This window comes from Dermacentor variabilis, unplaced genomic scaffold (genome assembly GCF_050947875.1).
Source record: "Dermacentor variabilis isolate Ectoservices unplaced genomic scaffold, ASM5094787v1 scaffold_12, whole genome shotgun sequence".
In the NCBI taxonomy this organism is placed as follows: Eukaryota; Metazoa; Arthropoda; class Arachnida; order Ixodida; family Ixodidae; genus Dermacentor; species Dermacentor variabilis.
Genome location: NW_027460280.1, coordinates 31,100,545 through 31,118,432, shown reverse-complemented (window position 1 = coordinate 31,118,432; position 17,888 = coordinate 31,100,545). Strand labels below are relative to the sequence as shown.

Genomic DNA, 17,888 nt, shown 5'->3' with positions numbered 1-17,888 from the left:
AACAAGATATACGAAGATGTATGCTATAAACGTATGTGACATAATAAATGGCAAATATCGCAATGCTAAAGGAAAGTCTAATCACAGCAGTTCAGAATTAAATAATTATGTGTTTTCATGAATCAATTTGATGCCAACTAAAGGCAGCTTTATCTCAAAATAACCAAGTGAGTATATTGCGGCACAAGAATAAAAAGAAAAATGAAAGATAGGCTTTAATTTATTTAGAGGTGACAGAAGGAATCCTTTCATCTCCAAATAAGGCCTCCACAATGAGGCATATATTTAATTTTGGCAGCACACAGACATCACATCATGCCACATTCTGGTTCGAGCAGTGGGGGAAAAAAAAAAGGGTTGGAAGTTTGTATGCGGAATAATCATACAAGCTATAAGGTGTAATTAACAAAAACATTGTCTATATTGTTGCTTTTATGTTAAATGCTTCACCAAAAAAGGTGTCAACCTATGGTAAAGTGGCCATCTGGGTCTTTGTAGGTGGATCCTCATTAAAATCTCATAGCCCCAGATGGCCAACTGTCCAGATGGACACAGCAACGAAAAAGCTACAGCACAAGACACCAAATACAATCCAATGTATTACTTACGTTATTAGCTGAGCATTGTCATTTGGATGCTCTCGAGCAAGCCGTTCTCGTCGATATTGTAAAAACTTTGTTAATGTTGCATCACCGTCTGAAGACATGACTATTTCATCATGCTCTGTCCAAACAATAACTCCAACCAATGCAATGAATATATTTAGCGGGGCATAGAGCTGGAATGAAGGCAAGAAATTGGACTGCGTGAGTATCTTAAAAGCAAATTAAAAGAAGGTTTTAGTTAAAGGAGCAGTAAGAGCTAAGTGATAGGTTAATCAGAATGTCTACCAAATTGACATTTCTAAATTGCCAGAGTTTTTCAGGTTTTCCCCAAGTACCTTTGCAAAATTCCCTGAGTGACACAGAACTTTTTTTTATGCCAAGAGGGGTTGACACTATGTCGCTCGATGCTGTCGCGCTGTCGTAAGCATGTTACAAAAAACAAATTAATCCAGTTTGAATAGTAAGGAGTAGCGTTTATTTTATTCAAAAAGAATTCAGAAGGGAGGAGTCAGTGAAATGCCCAGTGAATAAAATATCTTTGAAAAAAATGGTAAAACTCATTGCAAATCGAGTCAAACATTCTCAAATACGAATAAAAAGGAGATACTGTTAAGAACGGCCAGCTGCAGTGCAAGTTTGCCAGCCATTTACACCAGCGGTGGCAACCTCATTGTGGAACGCCGCCGCCAACCTCTAGCCACGGCGTGAGTAAGTCGACTTTGTGTTGGGAACAATGCGCGCATCCTCCACTCTCCGTCGCTTCAGCTAGAATGCGTTTGACGAAGCAGGCTTTGTGCTGAAACCGCCACCGTTACGCTCTAGCCTCGTCGCCATTGCGACTGAAGGAGTTTGACGAAGCAGGCTTTGTGCGCAACACGACAACGCGGACCTGATCTGCTATGGGTGGGGGAGTTGCCGCGGGAAAGCCGACAAAGGCTCCTTCCCACACGCCGACCAAGACGCAAGACAATGTGCTACCCGGGCGTGCTACCCGGAACGGCTCCGAGTTCTACGAAATTCATGTGGTGTCGATTTCGGACTGTGAACACGTGTGCGTGTGTGCATGTGTGTGAGCCCTCATCCTCCTCCAAGTCGAGAGCTCGCCTCCTCCAAAAGGGCGGGTCATCTACAATGACGTCGAACTAAGACGTCAAGCGGAGTGCGTCGAGCGGAGTGTCGAGCGGAGTGCAAAAAAGATATTGTAGAACACTTTAATCACTTCTTTCAGTCTATGTTCACCACGAACGATGATGACGTCGATGTTAGTTCTGAAAGCACAGAGCCAAGCCAAATGGATGACATCATAATTACACAGGAGGGCGTATTTCAGCAGCTCTTGAATTTAGATGCAAAAAAAGCGTATGGACCAGATGACATAGCGACCCAGTTTCTTCAAAGATATGCTGAATGGGCGTCGCGTTGCTTGACCCTTATATTTCAAAAATCATTGCAAACTCATTCTGTACCCCAAGATTGGCGCAGTGCAATAGTTATTCCGGTGTTTAAAGGCGACAATCGAACAATAGTGAATAATTACCGGCCTATATCTCTTACATCCATTTCTTGTAAACTTCTGGAACACATAATAGCTAAGCATATCATTCGCCATTTAGAAAATAATTGTTTACTTTACCCATGCCAGCGTGGCTTCAGAACAGGCCTTTCCACTACCACACAACTTGTAGAGGCAATTCATGATTTCGCAATGGCGATTGATGCCAGAGAGCAGATTGACGTAATCGCCATAGATTTTTCCAAGGCTTTTGACAAGGTGCCACACAAGAAGCTGATTTACAAACTGGAAATAACCGGCCTTAATGCCACTATAATAATATGGATTAAAGCTTACTTAACGAATCGCAACCAGGTGGTCAGAATGGATGGCCATGTCTCCGGCTCACTGGCAGTACTCTCGGGAGTCCCGCAGGGATCTGTCTTGGGACCGCTTTTATTTTTGGTGTATATTAATGACATTTCTGCTGTTATGGAACCAGATGTACATCTTAAACTGTTCGCGGATGACTGTTTATTTTATTCTACAGTACGAAACACGGCCGACCAACTTAAGCTTAATAACTGCCTAAAGGCGTTAAGCGGATGGTGCAACAAATGGAGCATGGAAATAAATTATTCTAAATCAACATATACACATATTACCACACGAAAAAGGGGCCGTCTTTTGTTTCCATATACTATTGGTGACAAGTGTCTGGTGAATACAAGTCAGTTTAAATACCTGGGAATAACGATAACAGAAAACTTGTGGAGTATACATATAAATAATCTTTGTTCAAAAGCATACAGGAGGTTATTTTTCTTGCGAAAAAAATTGGAGGGTGCTACATGCGATGTACGACTCGCCGCATACAAAACTTTTGTAAGGCCACTTCTTGAGTACGCGTCAGAGGTATGGAGCCCTCATCAAGGTTATTTGGAGAAACAACTAGAGAAAATTCAGAGGTACGCGGTGCGCTTTATATGCTCCCGATATCGAAGGACTGATTGAGTCACAGAAATGCTCCGTTTTTCTAAACTGGACCTGCTAGAAACACGTAGACAAAAACATCGATTGAAATTATTATTCAAAATACTTCAAGGCCAAATAAATATTAGGAAGGAAATATACATACTAGCACCTGGCAAACGGAGCTCCAGAACCAACCATAACCGATCTATCCAAGCTTATACCACTCACACTAATACATTCAGGCACTCCTTCTTCCCCCACGTGATTGAAATGTGGAACAAGTTACCGATGTGTGTAGTGGAACATACTGATCTGTCCCAATTCAAAAAATCTCTGGATGACTATCTGTGTGAATGCGCCGCTTGATTTCGATGTATTCTGTGTTTGTGATTATTGCACTGTTCTTTTCTTTTATATATTCTTTTTCATAACCCTCTCTGTAAGGACCCTCGCAATGGGGTTGACAGTATTGTTAAATAAATAAATAAATAAATAAATAAATATAAGCAGCGATTGTCGGCTGCTAGAGTGTGCTCGTTGTCGTGCTCGAAATGTGCTCGTGAGCTGTGTGCTCATTGTCGTGCTCGTCAATGTACTCGTGAGCTGTGTGCTCGTAAGCTGTTTGCTTTATGCTCGTCTTGCAGGCTCCATTTGGGAGTCACGCTAGACTGTCGATGTATCTCATGTTCAACTGTAAATAACATGTAAATGCTCTCCTAAGTCCTGACAAAGAGTCAAGCTCCTTCCTACAGCTACGACTGCCAAGTCTTACAACACATATAGAAGCAAATATTTTCAAACATCCCCTTCAGTCACGAATTATGATCGACTGTGAATACATAAGTGAAACATGGATGGTACTTGAGACTCTACTGAAAGCAAATCAAGGTGGTAGGATGATTCTTTGAGCATAATTATGCAGCAACTAAATATTTGAATATTGTAAAGTCAGTCGTGCTACGCTTCTTCATGAAAAGGATTAAATCCCTCGCTAGAAATACATGCACAAGTTATTGGTCTCAAGCATTTCAAGAAAAAAAAAATATTTCGAGGCTGCTACGGTCATGCCCCACATCAAACGTCACGTAAAACACAGTAGTGCCTTCACCAAAGCGGTACTCTGTAAGGATACATATCACTCAGAAGTAAAATGAAAGCAATTTACGTTATCAAAATGTTAAATTTACTCAAAGCTTAATGTTTGGGCTCTACTTTTTGCTACCACAGCACAGAAATGGCAAAAATAGATTGCGTTCACAAATGTGGATGCTGTGACTGAAGAGAATATGAGCTATTTCTATCAATTGATAGCAAGCTCATCGGTATGATGCCTGAACTTTGTCGCACTTGTCGCACGTGAGACTCACTCTCAACAGCTGGTAAGTCAACTTCAACTGTCCTGACATACTCTCAGCCCGCACACCATGCCTCAGTGTTGAGTTTCACTGCTTTAAAGAGCTTATTTTGGTATCGATGAGGCACAGCTGCATCGAGGCGTCAACCAAAACTGTTTTTTGAGCTCAAGCTCCTTCAAAGAAGTGGCGGCACACTTCCTTTCCCATTCATTCCTCTCAATGCGTACGTCTTCTGTTCTCGTCCTCCTTCCACCGCGTGTTCGCCTCATGGACCACTTGAAGCGTGCTTTTGGCGAGTTGTACAGTCAACGTCCGATTTTTTAGACGCCCTAGGGGCTGCGAAAACGTCTGAAATATCGGGCAGTTCGAAAAATTGAATGCATGCTTTTTTACTGCCGTTAAGGGCTTTTACTGCCGTTAAGGGTTAAGGGCTGTTTCTCTTTAGTGTCTCCTTAAGCTAGACTGGAAGATCACATTTCCGGAATAGGAGCAAAGTGACTTTTACTGAAAGCAGTAGCTTAATAGATCACAAAAGGCAAAGTGTCAGTGGCGATGCCACATTTAAACTACTGCACCAACTACCAGTGATGTCAGGATTATGAGAGCTAGAGCAACAAGGCTTGTCGATTGTCCATAAAAAAGTTAGAAAAGAAGTATTACATGGCATTAAAAATTAGAAATTTAGCTTAGCAACTTCTGTAGACATTTCCTTCCCAAAAATAGCACCTGAACACATGGAAATATAGCAACATTAATGACATTGTTTTGCAACATCCAATAACATTATCAACATCATGCTTTCTGTGTGAAAATCAGCACAAAAAAGGTTCGATATTAATTTGTTCTGTGAATGAACTGTCTCTTGTGCCCCAAAAAATATAGAGATTTCGAATATACAGCACTTTCCAATATAGCATTATGCGCTTTGAGTTTAGTGTTCCTAATGTCACTTTAGTGTGTTTTGCTAAGGAGAAACAAAGCTACATTTTTGACAAGGCATCTTCACTCTGCTCTGTTTTGTCTGCACTGTGTGTGTGCATGTGTTTGTGTGTACATACACGTTTTTGTGTGCGTGTATAAGCGTGCTCAAGCATGGTAGGTTTCTTGTGCAAGTTTATTGATTATAAGAGGGTGGTAGTTCTAGAATTAGGCGAGCATTTTCTAGTCCTGCAATATGGGATATTAGAGAGTTTTAGAATAGGGGCCCCAATAGTTTGGGGCCCCAAGGAGTTTTCGGGTGTTAGCGTAGGGGCACGCAGGAGTGAATAGGTTTAGAATAGGGCTTTGTGCTTGCGGATAGCATCTTGCGCTGACAGCGCCACTACGGCATGAAATAAAAGCTAGTAGAAATAATTAAATAAAATATACCATTTTATGATAGGAATAGTAATTCTCACTTGCGTGTATTCACGTTTAATTACAATTTAGAGGTAATTCTGTAAGCAGCAAACAATTAGTTGTGCTTAGTTTTGAGCAAACCAACTTTACGTGCCTTCACCAGCCAAGCTTAGCCGTGTTAGGCCTATGAGCCATAAAATCCACAATCGAATTCGGAATCAGTGGCGTCTAATGAATCAATCTTCATAACACACGCTAGTTGAGAGACAGCGATAACCGTAGTCACTTCTCCTAGCTGGCGAACTTCACGTGTTGCCACGAATCGAACCCAGTTTTGTGCTAGGTTAGAGCTGTCACTTCGATGGGTGCCGCCATGTTTGCTAATGCAAAGCTTCTGGGGCCGCTATTTGGGCTTCCGCTAAACCGGTGAAATAGCGTTCCCAACGCAAAACCCAAATGCAGTTTGCGTCTCGCGCATGCGCAGTGGCTTCGACGCTATTTCTTTGGGGCCCCAAACGATTCTAAAACTCCCTATTAAATGTACCATTTGAGTGGTGAGACATTAGATCGTACACGCAAGCTTTTGTGAGCATACAAACTCACCGCATTGACTATGTTTGCTATTTGCTTGCTTCTTTCAAACACGGCTTCTTTGTTTCGCTTCATCTTGATGAACTGGAAATAAACATTATTAATAAAATAAGTACAAGTGCTGCTGCAGAACAAGGAACTAGGTATGAAACTATGAAAGAATGAAATAAACTTGCCTCTTTGTTATCATTAACAATCAAAAGCTCTACGTAGCGAGATCTTGCATTACTTTTGAATGGTGGTTGTATCACAACAGATCTCTTTGCCTAAGTGAAACAAGAGAAAATAATGTTTAGCCAGTGCATCTTTTCAGGCATGACATTGCACAAAAAGGAATAAAGAAAAGGAAGGCCACAGCAAAGTAAACCTTACCCTAAAATGAGTATCACCCCACAGGTTCAGCGAGTCATTGAATCCTGGTCAAATGACAGAGTATTAAAACATTAGAGCAAAATCAAGTAAATTTTATGGAGCACTGCTTGTGTACTTTGTTAAGTGCTTCAATACTGAAGCACAGCCCAAAATTTTGGCAGAATGAAAGTTGTAATGCAGGTGTGACAGTAACACTTACCGCATCTCCAAGATTTCTCTTTCATGTCAGATGCTTTAAAAAACAAATGCTCGGGAAGGTCAGGGTGAATATAATGAGTCTCTGTCCCGTCAAAGACAACTCCACTATAGGCATGAAATAAAGAGAGGGGAGAAAAAAAAAAAGAAAACAGTGACACTTGGTACCATACCTAGCTGAAAAAAAGGAGAGAGAGAGAGAGAGAGAGGAAAAGACGCAGCATGCAACAGCAAAAAGTAATGAATTCCATAAGGCTAGCAGTTCCACTTACTGCCCTTACATAAATAACTAAGATGGCAACGCAGCCATATGTACACTATTTTAGAAACTATTTACTACCACAAATTCCTGACATAGCACTGTTCAATATGCAGGGCAAAAACATTATGTGCAGGAAAGTTAAGACAGACAAAACTGCCACACATATAAACATAGACTAACAGCTGCCATTTTATTGAGCAAATAAAAATATTTATAGATAGAGATAGAGTGGGAGGGTATTATTGAAAAAAGACACATGTGGCAACATAGGCAAAGTAACCATAAACTAAAGCATTCAAGTTTAACAAGCAAGATCAGCGAGAAGGAAGGACTGTTCTACTTGATTACTTGATTATTTGTTACTCTGCTGATAATGTCACAGGTGGATTTTGTTAGTGTTCAATAATGCCCTCACCTTATCTGCAAACTTGTATATCAAAACCCTGTAATTCTATGTCTTCACTCAGCATTATGCACAACCTATGAGTCCAAACAGCATATCGTCGTATGCTGGGTGCGGGGCACCCAGAGATAGAGGGAAACGTGTTGGCTGAACAGCTAGCCACATCCGTCCACGCGAACGCTTCCAACACTTCCACGATATAAGTTGGTAGTCGGTGCTTGTAGGTCGAAATTTTTAATCAAGTGATACACTTCCTACATTGCACTTGTGGCTTTCGTGCTGAATTTTAACCACAAGCTCTGATTAAACTGTCTAAACTGCTATTCTGGTGACAGCATACTCAGGCTCAAAAATTTTTACTTAGCAAATTATTTTCACACCACTGTGCTCTTTGACCAATTCACACATACAGTCTGATACTAAAGTATCAGAAAAATACTATAAAAAATAAGTGCTGACACGAAATTGAATTTACTGAAGCAAACAGGACTACTTGATATAGCTGCTTACTGCATTCTTACAGCAGGCATGCACACTTTCGAAGTAGAACAAGTCTATTTTAAGAAGCCTTCATTGTTTGTGATTTGTATTTCTAAATGAAAGCTATATTGTTGGTTCTAAAGTTTACTGACCAAGGTCCAAATGCTTTAAAAGTGGCTTTAATAAGGCACCCCGACAAAATATAATGTATCACAGCATAGTGTGAGAACAGGTTACAAGAGACTAATCCTTAATGCCTTGTCCAATAGCACAGAGTGCAAGTAGCACACAAATTAAGGCTTCTGTTTCAATTAGTAAAGGCAAGGCACAGAAGACCAGGACTCAAGAAGAACACAAACCACAGGACATTCTTCTTGAGTCCTGGTCTTCTGCGCCTTGCCTTTACTAATTCAAGCATGAACCAACTAGCCCAAGCAAGAGTTTTACTTAAGGCTTCTGTACCTTGTATGTGTTCTACTAGAAAAAAACTCAACAGGATCAGCTAGTGTGCTCAGCCACACTGCAGAAACATATCTGAGCTTTACCATAACAGCAGTTCAGGATGAGCTTTACCATAACAGCAGTTCAGGATTAGAAACCAAGCAAATGATGCACAAGGCCAAGTTAGGCAAGAGTAGCTAGGCAAGCTACAAATCATTCAGTCTTCATGCTATATGTTATGAAACTCTACACTGAAGGCACATAAAAGCAACTAGCAAGTCAAATATTCTTACAGCAACCAAGCAGCAGCAAATAGAGTCAGCCTACCTGAGCCCATCACAAGTGCTAACAGCAGCCCAAGAGTTGTTCCGTCCACGTACAGTGCCGTGATAATAGCAGTGCTTGTTGGTCTGTATGAACAAAAGACAGTTTCATTGCCGTCATTTCGATGCTCCATTACATTACCACGACAGCTATTAAAGACTTACTTACCCTTTTCATGGGGTGATCTATGATGTGACTATTGTTTGCATGGTGCTTTTCAAAATAATTTAATGGCAGCAAGTCTTTTTTCATTCGCAGGTCTAACGTGAAAGGCTGACCAAATGCTTTGAACATAACCTGTAGAACATCTTGATGAGTCTGAAAGAAATGTTATATTGTGTCACCATTGGTTATATGCACAGACATCACTCAAGAATGTGCATGATAATCCTGAACATGAACTTACTCCAACTTCCATTTAACGACGATCTAACGAAATTTTCGGTACAGGAGGTTTTTATTATTTATTGCTCTAAAACACTTTCATAAACGGCCACGCATAATTTATCCAGATTCAGAGACGTAATTTCGCGCTACAGCTTCAACGAAGTGTTTGCGCACTGCACGCGCCACTCAGGAACATGCGCTCCAAGGACCGACGCGGAAGGATTATCGGACTTGCACGGCGGCGTTAACGCGGGCGCGTTCCGTTCGTGCTCAAGGGGACGCTCAAACAGCGTGAATAAGCAAGCGTCTCTTTGCTAGCAGCGACTGCGAAATCAAGCAGCGTCTGTCTGATCGACCGACGGTGTTGCGGGCAGCCAGCCAGACGAACCTTGGGGCCCGCTACTGCGCGCACGCGGGTTGCGCGCACCGCCGCCGCCATTTTTTGTAATGCCACGCTAGCTGGCGTTTTCGCACCTTCTTACGCTGGGCAACGCACGACGCGTGTCGCTCGGCATCGACCGGTCGATCAGCGTCCTGTGACGCGCAGATGCACACCGCGGCCGGGTAGAATACAGCCGCGCGACCAGCAGAAGACCGGTTTCACATGCAGAGTACTACAGTCGTGACATTTATGCGCGCAAACTACGTCAGCTTCTATGCCTGGGACCATTCGCTTCATCCACGACTTCAGTCGCCGCACACGCTTTATGATGCAGCGTGTGAGGACGCGAACAAGAGCTCCCTGTGATCCGGTATTTCCACGGTTTGTTTCGACTAGTGTGAGGCCTGCAAAATGTATGGATACATGAATCGTTTACTACTGCAATATCTATAGAAATTTTGTTAAGAGATGCCCACTGACAGCATGACGGTCAGCATAGCTGTTGTGAGAATATGCAAACTTGTTTCCACTGTTAAAACAAGGAAGCCTCGATTTCAAGTTTTCCACTGCATGTGCAACTTAAACCGATGGTCAACTATAATGAACATTAGGCCATTCGACTTACGTGAAAACAGAAACCTGCGTTGGGAATAAACACTCCAGTTATTATCAATAAGACAAGTATAGTCTGAACAACACAAATTCATTTAAACCAATAATAAAAAGAAGGTGGCCCGGAATACTCACAGTATTTCTTAAACTGAAGACGTCCCGACGCCTCCGCCCATGGCTTATAACTTTGGGATGCACTCGTTCATACCTAAGAAAGTCTTGCCGGACACCTAAAATGCAGGATAAAGAAAAAGGTAACATATATAGATATGAAAACTGAAGTTTCCAATCATTCTGCACTTTCTAACAAATAGCTACATCGCTTTTCTTTCTTTTTTTTCATGAAAAGTGTCTACATATGTACAAAACTACTTCACATCCGCAGCTGAATAACCAAGCAACACATCTGCAAATGAGTCAAGCTCGTTTGGGCAAACCAGCAGCTTCCGGCAGAAGAGACGTATGCTGAATACAGATCACGGTAACAGGTAAGAAACATGCAACGGTCCAAATGAAGCGTACCATGTCGTTCGCAGTTCATTAGGGAGTCCACACACGCACAAACATTGCCCTTTGCTGAGACATTCGCCTTTCCCGCATACCATTCGTCCGCTGCTAGAACACAGTAGTGTTTGCTGAATATCCAACTCCCGTTTGGCATCAAGGCGTATAACTACGGGGTGGGATATCGGTGGTTCGCTGGGCCAGAGTATGCTAGCCGAGCAAACTTATCAAACCCCACAGCGCACCCATGTATAAACAAACGTTATACGGACAGCCGCCCAGCACTCAAACTTGCAGTGGAAGCGTTCGGTTTTCGTAGGCGCCAGTGCGCTGCGTACTGTGCACGGCTGGCTGCACGCTACTCGCCCTGGAGGAGTCGTGGAGGCTGGCCTGCGGGTAGTGCGGTATCACCACAGGTCAGCCTATGCACAAAGCCTCCACCAGGAGTAGACCCGAAAGGTTTCCTTCTTCCCGATTAGACCGCGTGCCATCTAGTGTGATGATTCATTTACTCATAAGGAGGCAGTGTCATCTGCTCTCTTGGGACACTCATCGCGGTCTTGTACGAGCATGGAAACAACTACTCTCACTCTGCCTTTATTAATAACATAACGTTACTATTGCGTCACTATTTTATTTATTCGGGGTTGTAGCATAGAGTAAGGGGAACGGAAAATTCAGCTGGCCCCACCGTAGCATAGTCGACGGCTAACCTGTATGTATGTGACGGGCAGCAGGGGGGAGGCGTTATGTGGTAAAATGTGGACAATACTTAATTTCCATTGAAGCTAGCCAACATCAAGGCGGTGCTAAAGGCCTCTACGGTACTTCAGTCTATTTGCAGTACCTAAATGGCAATGATTCCGATACAATTGCGCCGATTTAGTGTGTGCTGGGCACTGCCAATCAAGTTTCATGTGTCTACTTATAATAGTAATAATAGTAAATAAGAATAACGAACACGCTCCATCTGGGCACAACGCCATCATTATTTCGTATAATCAACGCACTGGATGGAATGCACCCAGTCAGCCAAAGATGGACCACGACTACCGGCATCGGTCAACTCCGCGAAGACTTGACAAACGTTCCCGCGACGAGCGTGGACGCGATGCCGTCGCGTCCTTCGGCCGCGGCGACTGTGCGGGACAAAAGGCCATTATCGGCCACGGCAGCGCGCCCGGGACAAAGAACAATGCATCGGCAGCCGTCTGCTACGCAAACTCGCTCGCGGTCCCCTTTTGCATCGCAGCCCGCACGATATCGATCACAAAATCGTTGTGCTGTTGCTGCAGTGTTCTGAGCCACGTTCATTCGGCTCACGCCACGGTGACAAAGTAGAAACGACCAGATCGCGGCGAGCAGCATAACGCCGGTGATGCGCCCGCACTTGCTGCGAGCGGTGGACGGCACAAACGTGCGTTGCAAGGCGAAGCCCCACTTTGTCCTGGACAAGGTGACGGGTTCGACTCCCCAGCGAGAAACTCGACATGGACGCTATCGGGCGCATACCGTCGGAAAAGCGGCACAGCGCTTGTCCGAAAAGTCGCGCAGCCTGCGGCAAGGCGAACGTCTATGAGCGGCGCGAGAATGTGCGCTGTGAATAAACGATGCAAACCCACAAAAATCCACAAGAACGCCGTTAAGATTGATTAACATGTTCTATTGGAAAAAGAAGAGAAGCCGGCGGGAACCGGCGACTTGAAAGACGCAAGGGAATACCGCAACCGTGAATGCCGAGGTCATCAATCTAGTGTATCCTACAAACGGCAAACCGTAGTACAGGCGCTCGTTTGCTTCGCGTCGTCATAGTAAGGAATATATATATATATGCTCCAAGAAACCAACCACAGCGGTCTAAAGCCGGACGTTCTACATTTAAAGCAAAGATGCAGCCGATGCGAAGCACAACTCACTTTTCTCCGAAGCCTTGTTTTCCTTCCGTAACGTTTAAATGCATCAATACCACGGAACCATGGAGACGCGCGGAGGCGACTTGAAAACCAGGAAGAGCTTCGACCGTTGAACCAGCGCTAGTTCTTTTTTTATGGCGCACTATGTATACACAACTTGAGGGTAAACACGCTCACATCTGCGAGCAATTGCGCGTATAGATTTAACGGTAGCCAAAAGAAGTCAAGACTCCCAAATAGACCCCAAAAAAGAAGGCAGTCGAAATTTCCAGCGCAAACATTACAGGCTAGGAAGGGGTGTTCTGTTTTTCCGAGCGCCAGAGCGAAAAGAACTCGGAACCGCTTCCAGCCGACCCACGCTTACGCGGAAGGGGCTCTGCCAGCTGCTTACAAAGCCACGCTGGAAGAGCTAACAGACGCTATAGTGACTGTCCGACGCTGGAAAAAAAAAAGGGGGGGGGGGGAGGGGGAATCCTGCCGTAAGGGCGCGGTGATATGTTCATGTCCTCCGGGCCTTTAGCGCATGAGAAGACCCAAAAGCGAGTTTTGGAAAAGGAAACAGACTTATACAGCACGAAGCAGACTTGGACGCCACCCATTTCGGTACGTATCGCAAGTGCGTTCGCGGGCAACATTAATCGCGGCAGATAAAACCGAACTTGAGGGATTGTCCGACAATTTTAAACAGCAGAAACAAGAGAGGTTTATTTCGGTACAGATGAAGACGCCTAAAGGGATTTGAAAATGGGATTGGCCTTAACAGAAAGGGACGTTGAGCGTAAATTGCAAGAACACAGAGGCGAGACAATGGAATACGACAATATGACGCGATAAACCCAAGACGAATAGAAGTGTCTAGCCCACAATTAATGAAAACATGTCGGAGGTGCCAACACAGATAAAAATAAAACTTAAATTCTAGGGTTTTACGTGCCTAAGTGACGACGTGATAATGAGGCACGCCGTAGTGAGGGACACCGGATTAATTTTGACCGCTTGGGGTAACGTGCACACAATTCACGGTACCACAGACGTTTTCGCCTTTCGCCGCCATCGAAATGCGGCCGCCGGAATTTGGTCCAGCGACATCGGACTTAGCAGCGCAACGCCAAAGTCGTGCACTAAGCCACCACGGCGGGTCGCGATGCTACAGGTGTCCGTAAATCCCGTGCCTCTCGATTTTCGCGTTCATTGAGCATACTAGGCCTGTCAGACTCGATGAGTAGCATTTATTCTTTGTTTCTAATACGAAAGCAATTATGTGGACACTCCAGGCGCATTTCTGTCGTCGCTGTCGGCGTCGCCCCCCGTGATGTTCCATATAAAGTCTAAGAGCGATACCATCGTCACTGCGCGCCGTACGCTGTAAGTGCGAGTGCCAGCATGCAAGGGTGAGCCGACGACACCGGCTCAATCTCGTGCACGCAAGTGAGGAAAGCGGGGAGAAAGCGCGCCATCTTCGGTAGCGCGCAAGACACCGGGGGGAGGAGAAGGGACGGAGGGGTACGTCTACTCCGGCGAGGGCCCTATCTTGAAAGCGATCTGCGATGGGGATAGAGTGCGCCAAGTGCTGATAGCGATTAACAGACTTAGATGGGCTAGTTGGTTGCTGGCTTAATGGAACATGGTTATAACGGCGCGTTTTGAGGACAGGACACAGAAACAATGCACACAGGACAGACGCTGAATTTGGTTTCACGGGTGCTGATATCTATCTTCCTGTGCGCTGCGTTTTCACCGCTTAGAGACGCAGCACGAAGGACAATTCGCTCGCTGCTGCTGCCACGCCTCCTCACTCCAGCGTTTTGATAGCGAGTTTCCGCGGTCATCGAGTGAGATGTTTTTATTTTCCCTGTGCGCGCGTGACACCATGCTTGTTAATTTAGTTAGTAAGCGAATGTTTAAAGTTTACACACGGTCGATAAAGCTACTATCCTTACTTGGTATAGCTGTCTACTAATTTGCTATCGCAATCGATGCTTCGCCTTGCGGACGAATCTGCATTTTTTTCTGACAACTGTCTATAAACGCACACAGCGCAATGAGCTCCATGTGTTCAAGTATCAAGTTATCAAGTGAGGTATCAAGTTTCGTGTTTAAAAAACAAAAACAAATAAGCGTCATAAAAAAAGTTCTCGTGGTCCAATTTGCGCTTGAGAGAAATAAAGAACAAAAGAAGGAAGGAGAGAGAGCGCGCTTCTTTTTAGACTCGGAATAGAACACATCGGAATGTCCCTAAATCGTTTCCAGAAAGGTACATCCAGCAAAAAAAAAAAAAAGTATTGCTTTCAGCAATATGCATGTCATAAAGCACTGCGCTGTTTTAAAGCAGTGTGCTTGAATATGGGGTCTTTTTACGTCAGTTACTTCCCATCTTCACAACATCGATAACAAATAACAAACAAACAAGAGAAACAGAAAAAAAAGACAGGCATAAGGCGGGGTGGGGGATCCCTTTGTTAAATTAATACATTCGCCCTGTGGCCGGTTACATTAACGAATGCATATGACTGTTTTGAAAACATGCAAGTTGCTCAAATGTTTCGTCAACCAGCGACCGCCAAAGGTATAAGAAATCCTGATCCAATATGAGGAGAGACAGAGAAAATGTATTTGTGCTGTGTATTGCACAACGAGGAGGCCCATGTTCAAAACAGGAGATGGCGAATTCCCTAGCAGAATATAGTAAAGTCCATTTTCAGAAAGCTTTATTAATGCGACCTTAGTTTTATAAGGAAAAATATAAATTTGAGAGAATTAAATTTGCATGGCACTCAGGCGTCAACTCCCCATTGAGGTCTTCATAACAAAAATACGGCAGTCAGTGAATCTTAAACATGGCACAGCTAATTTTTTAATGCGTTCAACCCCGCATCCTTTCTTTTCATATTATTTTACAACCATTACTCCCATATTATACGACTCTATCGGAACACACGCGTGCCCACCATGGAACCTCCTTCGTGAAAATCAAGCATTCAGGTTGGCTGCGCTGTGGGTAAAAAGGAAAGAAAAATAGAGTACACCGACAGTAGCACGAAACTACAAAAGAAATTTGCAAATACTTTTTCAGAAACAAAGCTTCACAGCAGAAGAAAAAAATCGCCCTGCTCTGAGAATCGAACCCGCATGTAAATCCTTGACCAACGAGGGTTGGGAACTATGGGAATGCCGTCCAACAAAACTAGATAAAAAAAAAGAACGCGAAAACATTCAAAGTGATAAAGTACAACATAACAAGGAACTAATAAAAAAATCACGTAGAACGTGACATAAAAACGGGCAAAAAAAATCACCGTTGAATACCGTACTCCCTAATGCGAAATTTGAGCGCAGCTGTATACGTGTTTTCATTTCGCGATATATTGGCTGGCGAGGACAATCTGTCTCGTGTGTCAAGGTGCAAACGGAGCGATGTGTGGCGCGACTGCCTCGCTAGTAGGGAGATTGGGAGAGGCGGCGCGTGAGTGACGCGTGGGTGCGATTCACAGCAGCCGCCGCAGACAGACATCCGCTCATGCAGCGCTTTGTTTCCATACAGACGACGCGCGCTATGCTCTCGCGCCGTCTCGTAGCCATCGTCGCCGCAAAGCCCGCCATGCGCGGCAGGCACTATACGCTTTTCTCCTCACGCTTTCGCCATACCCTCCTCCTCCGCTTTCCGCCTGATGGTTGCGCTGCACTTCTCTTCCGCTTTCCTCCTCGCTATCGCAGCTTTTCATCTCGCGCTGCGCTCCGCGTTCGCTTTCATCTTTCGCAGTGTTCGTTCGCTCGGTTACGAGGGGCAACGCCGACGCTCGCCGCAGGAACGGGCGCCTAGCTGTGCCCTAAAAAATTAACGCTAAAACTCATCTGGGAGTTGTTTAAGTATGCGAAAGCATTGTGCCGCTTGCACATCTCCACACGGCCTGGTGCCATTATCAATGTTATGAAACTTGATCCGGCCAGTACAAACGACAGCGCTGCGGCGGTACGAAGTGCTGCGGACGGCGCCAGAAAGTGAATTGGTGACGCAAGCAAAGTGCTGCAGATGACGCTCCGATCATTATAGGCTGTTATCGCTCTTTAGCGGCTTATCCATCTGCGCTGGACCATCGTCAGGGTGTCTACCAAGTTGATATTTCGAAATTCCCCGAGTTTTCCAGGTTTTCCCTGAGTGCCTTTGCAATATTTCCTGAGTGACACAGAACATTGTTAGGGATGGCCGGACGCCAAGGGCGATACGTCATCCCCTTACCCTCTATATGGTCGTGGCACCGTGGGTGCTACGTCATCCCCTTCCCCTCTCATGGTCGTGGCACCGTGGGTGATACGTCATCACCTTCCCCTCTCATGGTCGTGGCACCGTGGGTGATAAGTCATCCCCTTCCCCTCTCATGGTCGTGGCACCGTGGGTGATACGTCATCCCCTTACCCTCTCTTGGTCGGACCTCACGGCGCCGGAGAGGTCATTCACCCGACCTTCTCCCTGGATTCGTCGAAAAGAGGATCGACTTCTGCCCGTGCTCGGTATTGCAGGAGGAGGGGCCCTCTCTCGGTGCCTGTCACGTGTCATCGTCGGAAGCAAGATCCCGCCACACTTGTAGAGAGCCTATTTAGGGGCTCCGAAATGTACTTTTGATATACTTCATGCTTTTCTTATTTTCTTTCAACTACCTTTGAATAAACAGTGCAAGTTTCGCACTAGCAAATCGTCTCGCCCCTGCTTGGTCGCCATGATTTACCGGATGCCTGCAGCCCGCCGACAACGCCACGCTACCCAATAAGTAATGTCGGTCGAGCTTCGATAGGCAGGCGCCGCTACTTCTCGGCAGCAGTACGGTACGCTACCCTGGAGTACGCAACAACATTCAAGACGGGCTCCCTACATCATGTCGCCCATTGGTGTCCCTCCCTAGTAAGCATGTTAAAAAAATAAAAAAAATAACTGAACCCAGTTTGAATAGTAAGCGGTAGTGTTTCTTTCATTCAAAAAGAAAACAGAAGGGAGGGGTTAGTAAAATGCACAGCGAATAAAATATCTTCGAAAGAAATAGTAAAACCCATTGCAAATAGAGTCAAACATTCTCAAATACGAATGAGAGAGAGATGCATACAGAATATTTTCGAATATGAGCTATTTCTATCAACTGATAGCAAGCTAGATGGTACCAGGCCCGAACTTTATCACAAGTGAGATTCTCTCGCAACAGCTGGTAAGTCAACCTCAACTGACCTGACATACCCTCAGCCCGCGCACAACGCCTCAGTGTTGCGT

The 17,888-nt window shown here is 44.7% G+C and overlaps 1 protein-coding gene across 3 annotated transcripts in view; it reads right to left on the bottom strand.

Moving 5' to 3' along the window:
* The window catches only part of Meltrin (disintegrin and metalloproteinase domain-containing protein meltrin), a 148,728-nt gene that overhangs the window by 36,204 nt on the left and 94,636 nt on the right, over positions 1-17,888 (bottom strand). For all 3 annotated transcript variants that reach the window (XM_075676292.1, XM_075676293.1, XM_075676294.1), the window contains exons 2-9: positions 10,350-10,444; positions 9,002-9,151; positions 8,837-8,919; positions 6,928-7,031; positions 6,729-6,772; positions 6,533-6,622; positions 6,369-6,440; positions 609-778 (exon numbers count right to left, since the gene is read on the bottom strand). In XM_075676292.1, the coding sequence (XP_075532407.1) occupies positions 609-778; positions 6,369-6,440; positions 6,533-6,622; positions 6,729-6,772; positions 6,928-7,031; positions 8,837-8,919; positions 9,002-9,151; positions 10,350-10,444 (808 nt within the window). The remainder of the gene's footprint in view (positions 1-608; positions 779-6,368; positions 6,441-6,532; positions 6,623-6,728; positions 6,773-6,927; positions 7,032-8,836; positions 8,920-9,001; positions 9,152-10,349; positions 10,445-17,888) is intronic.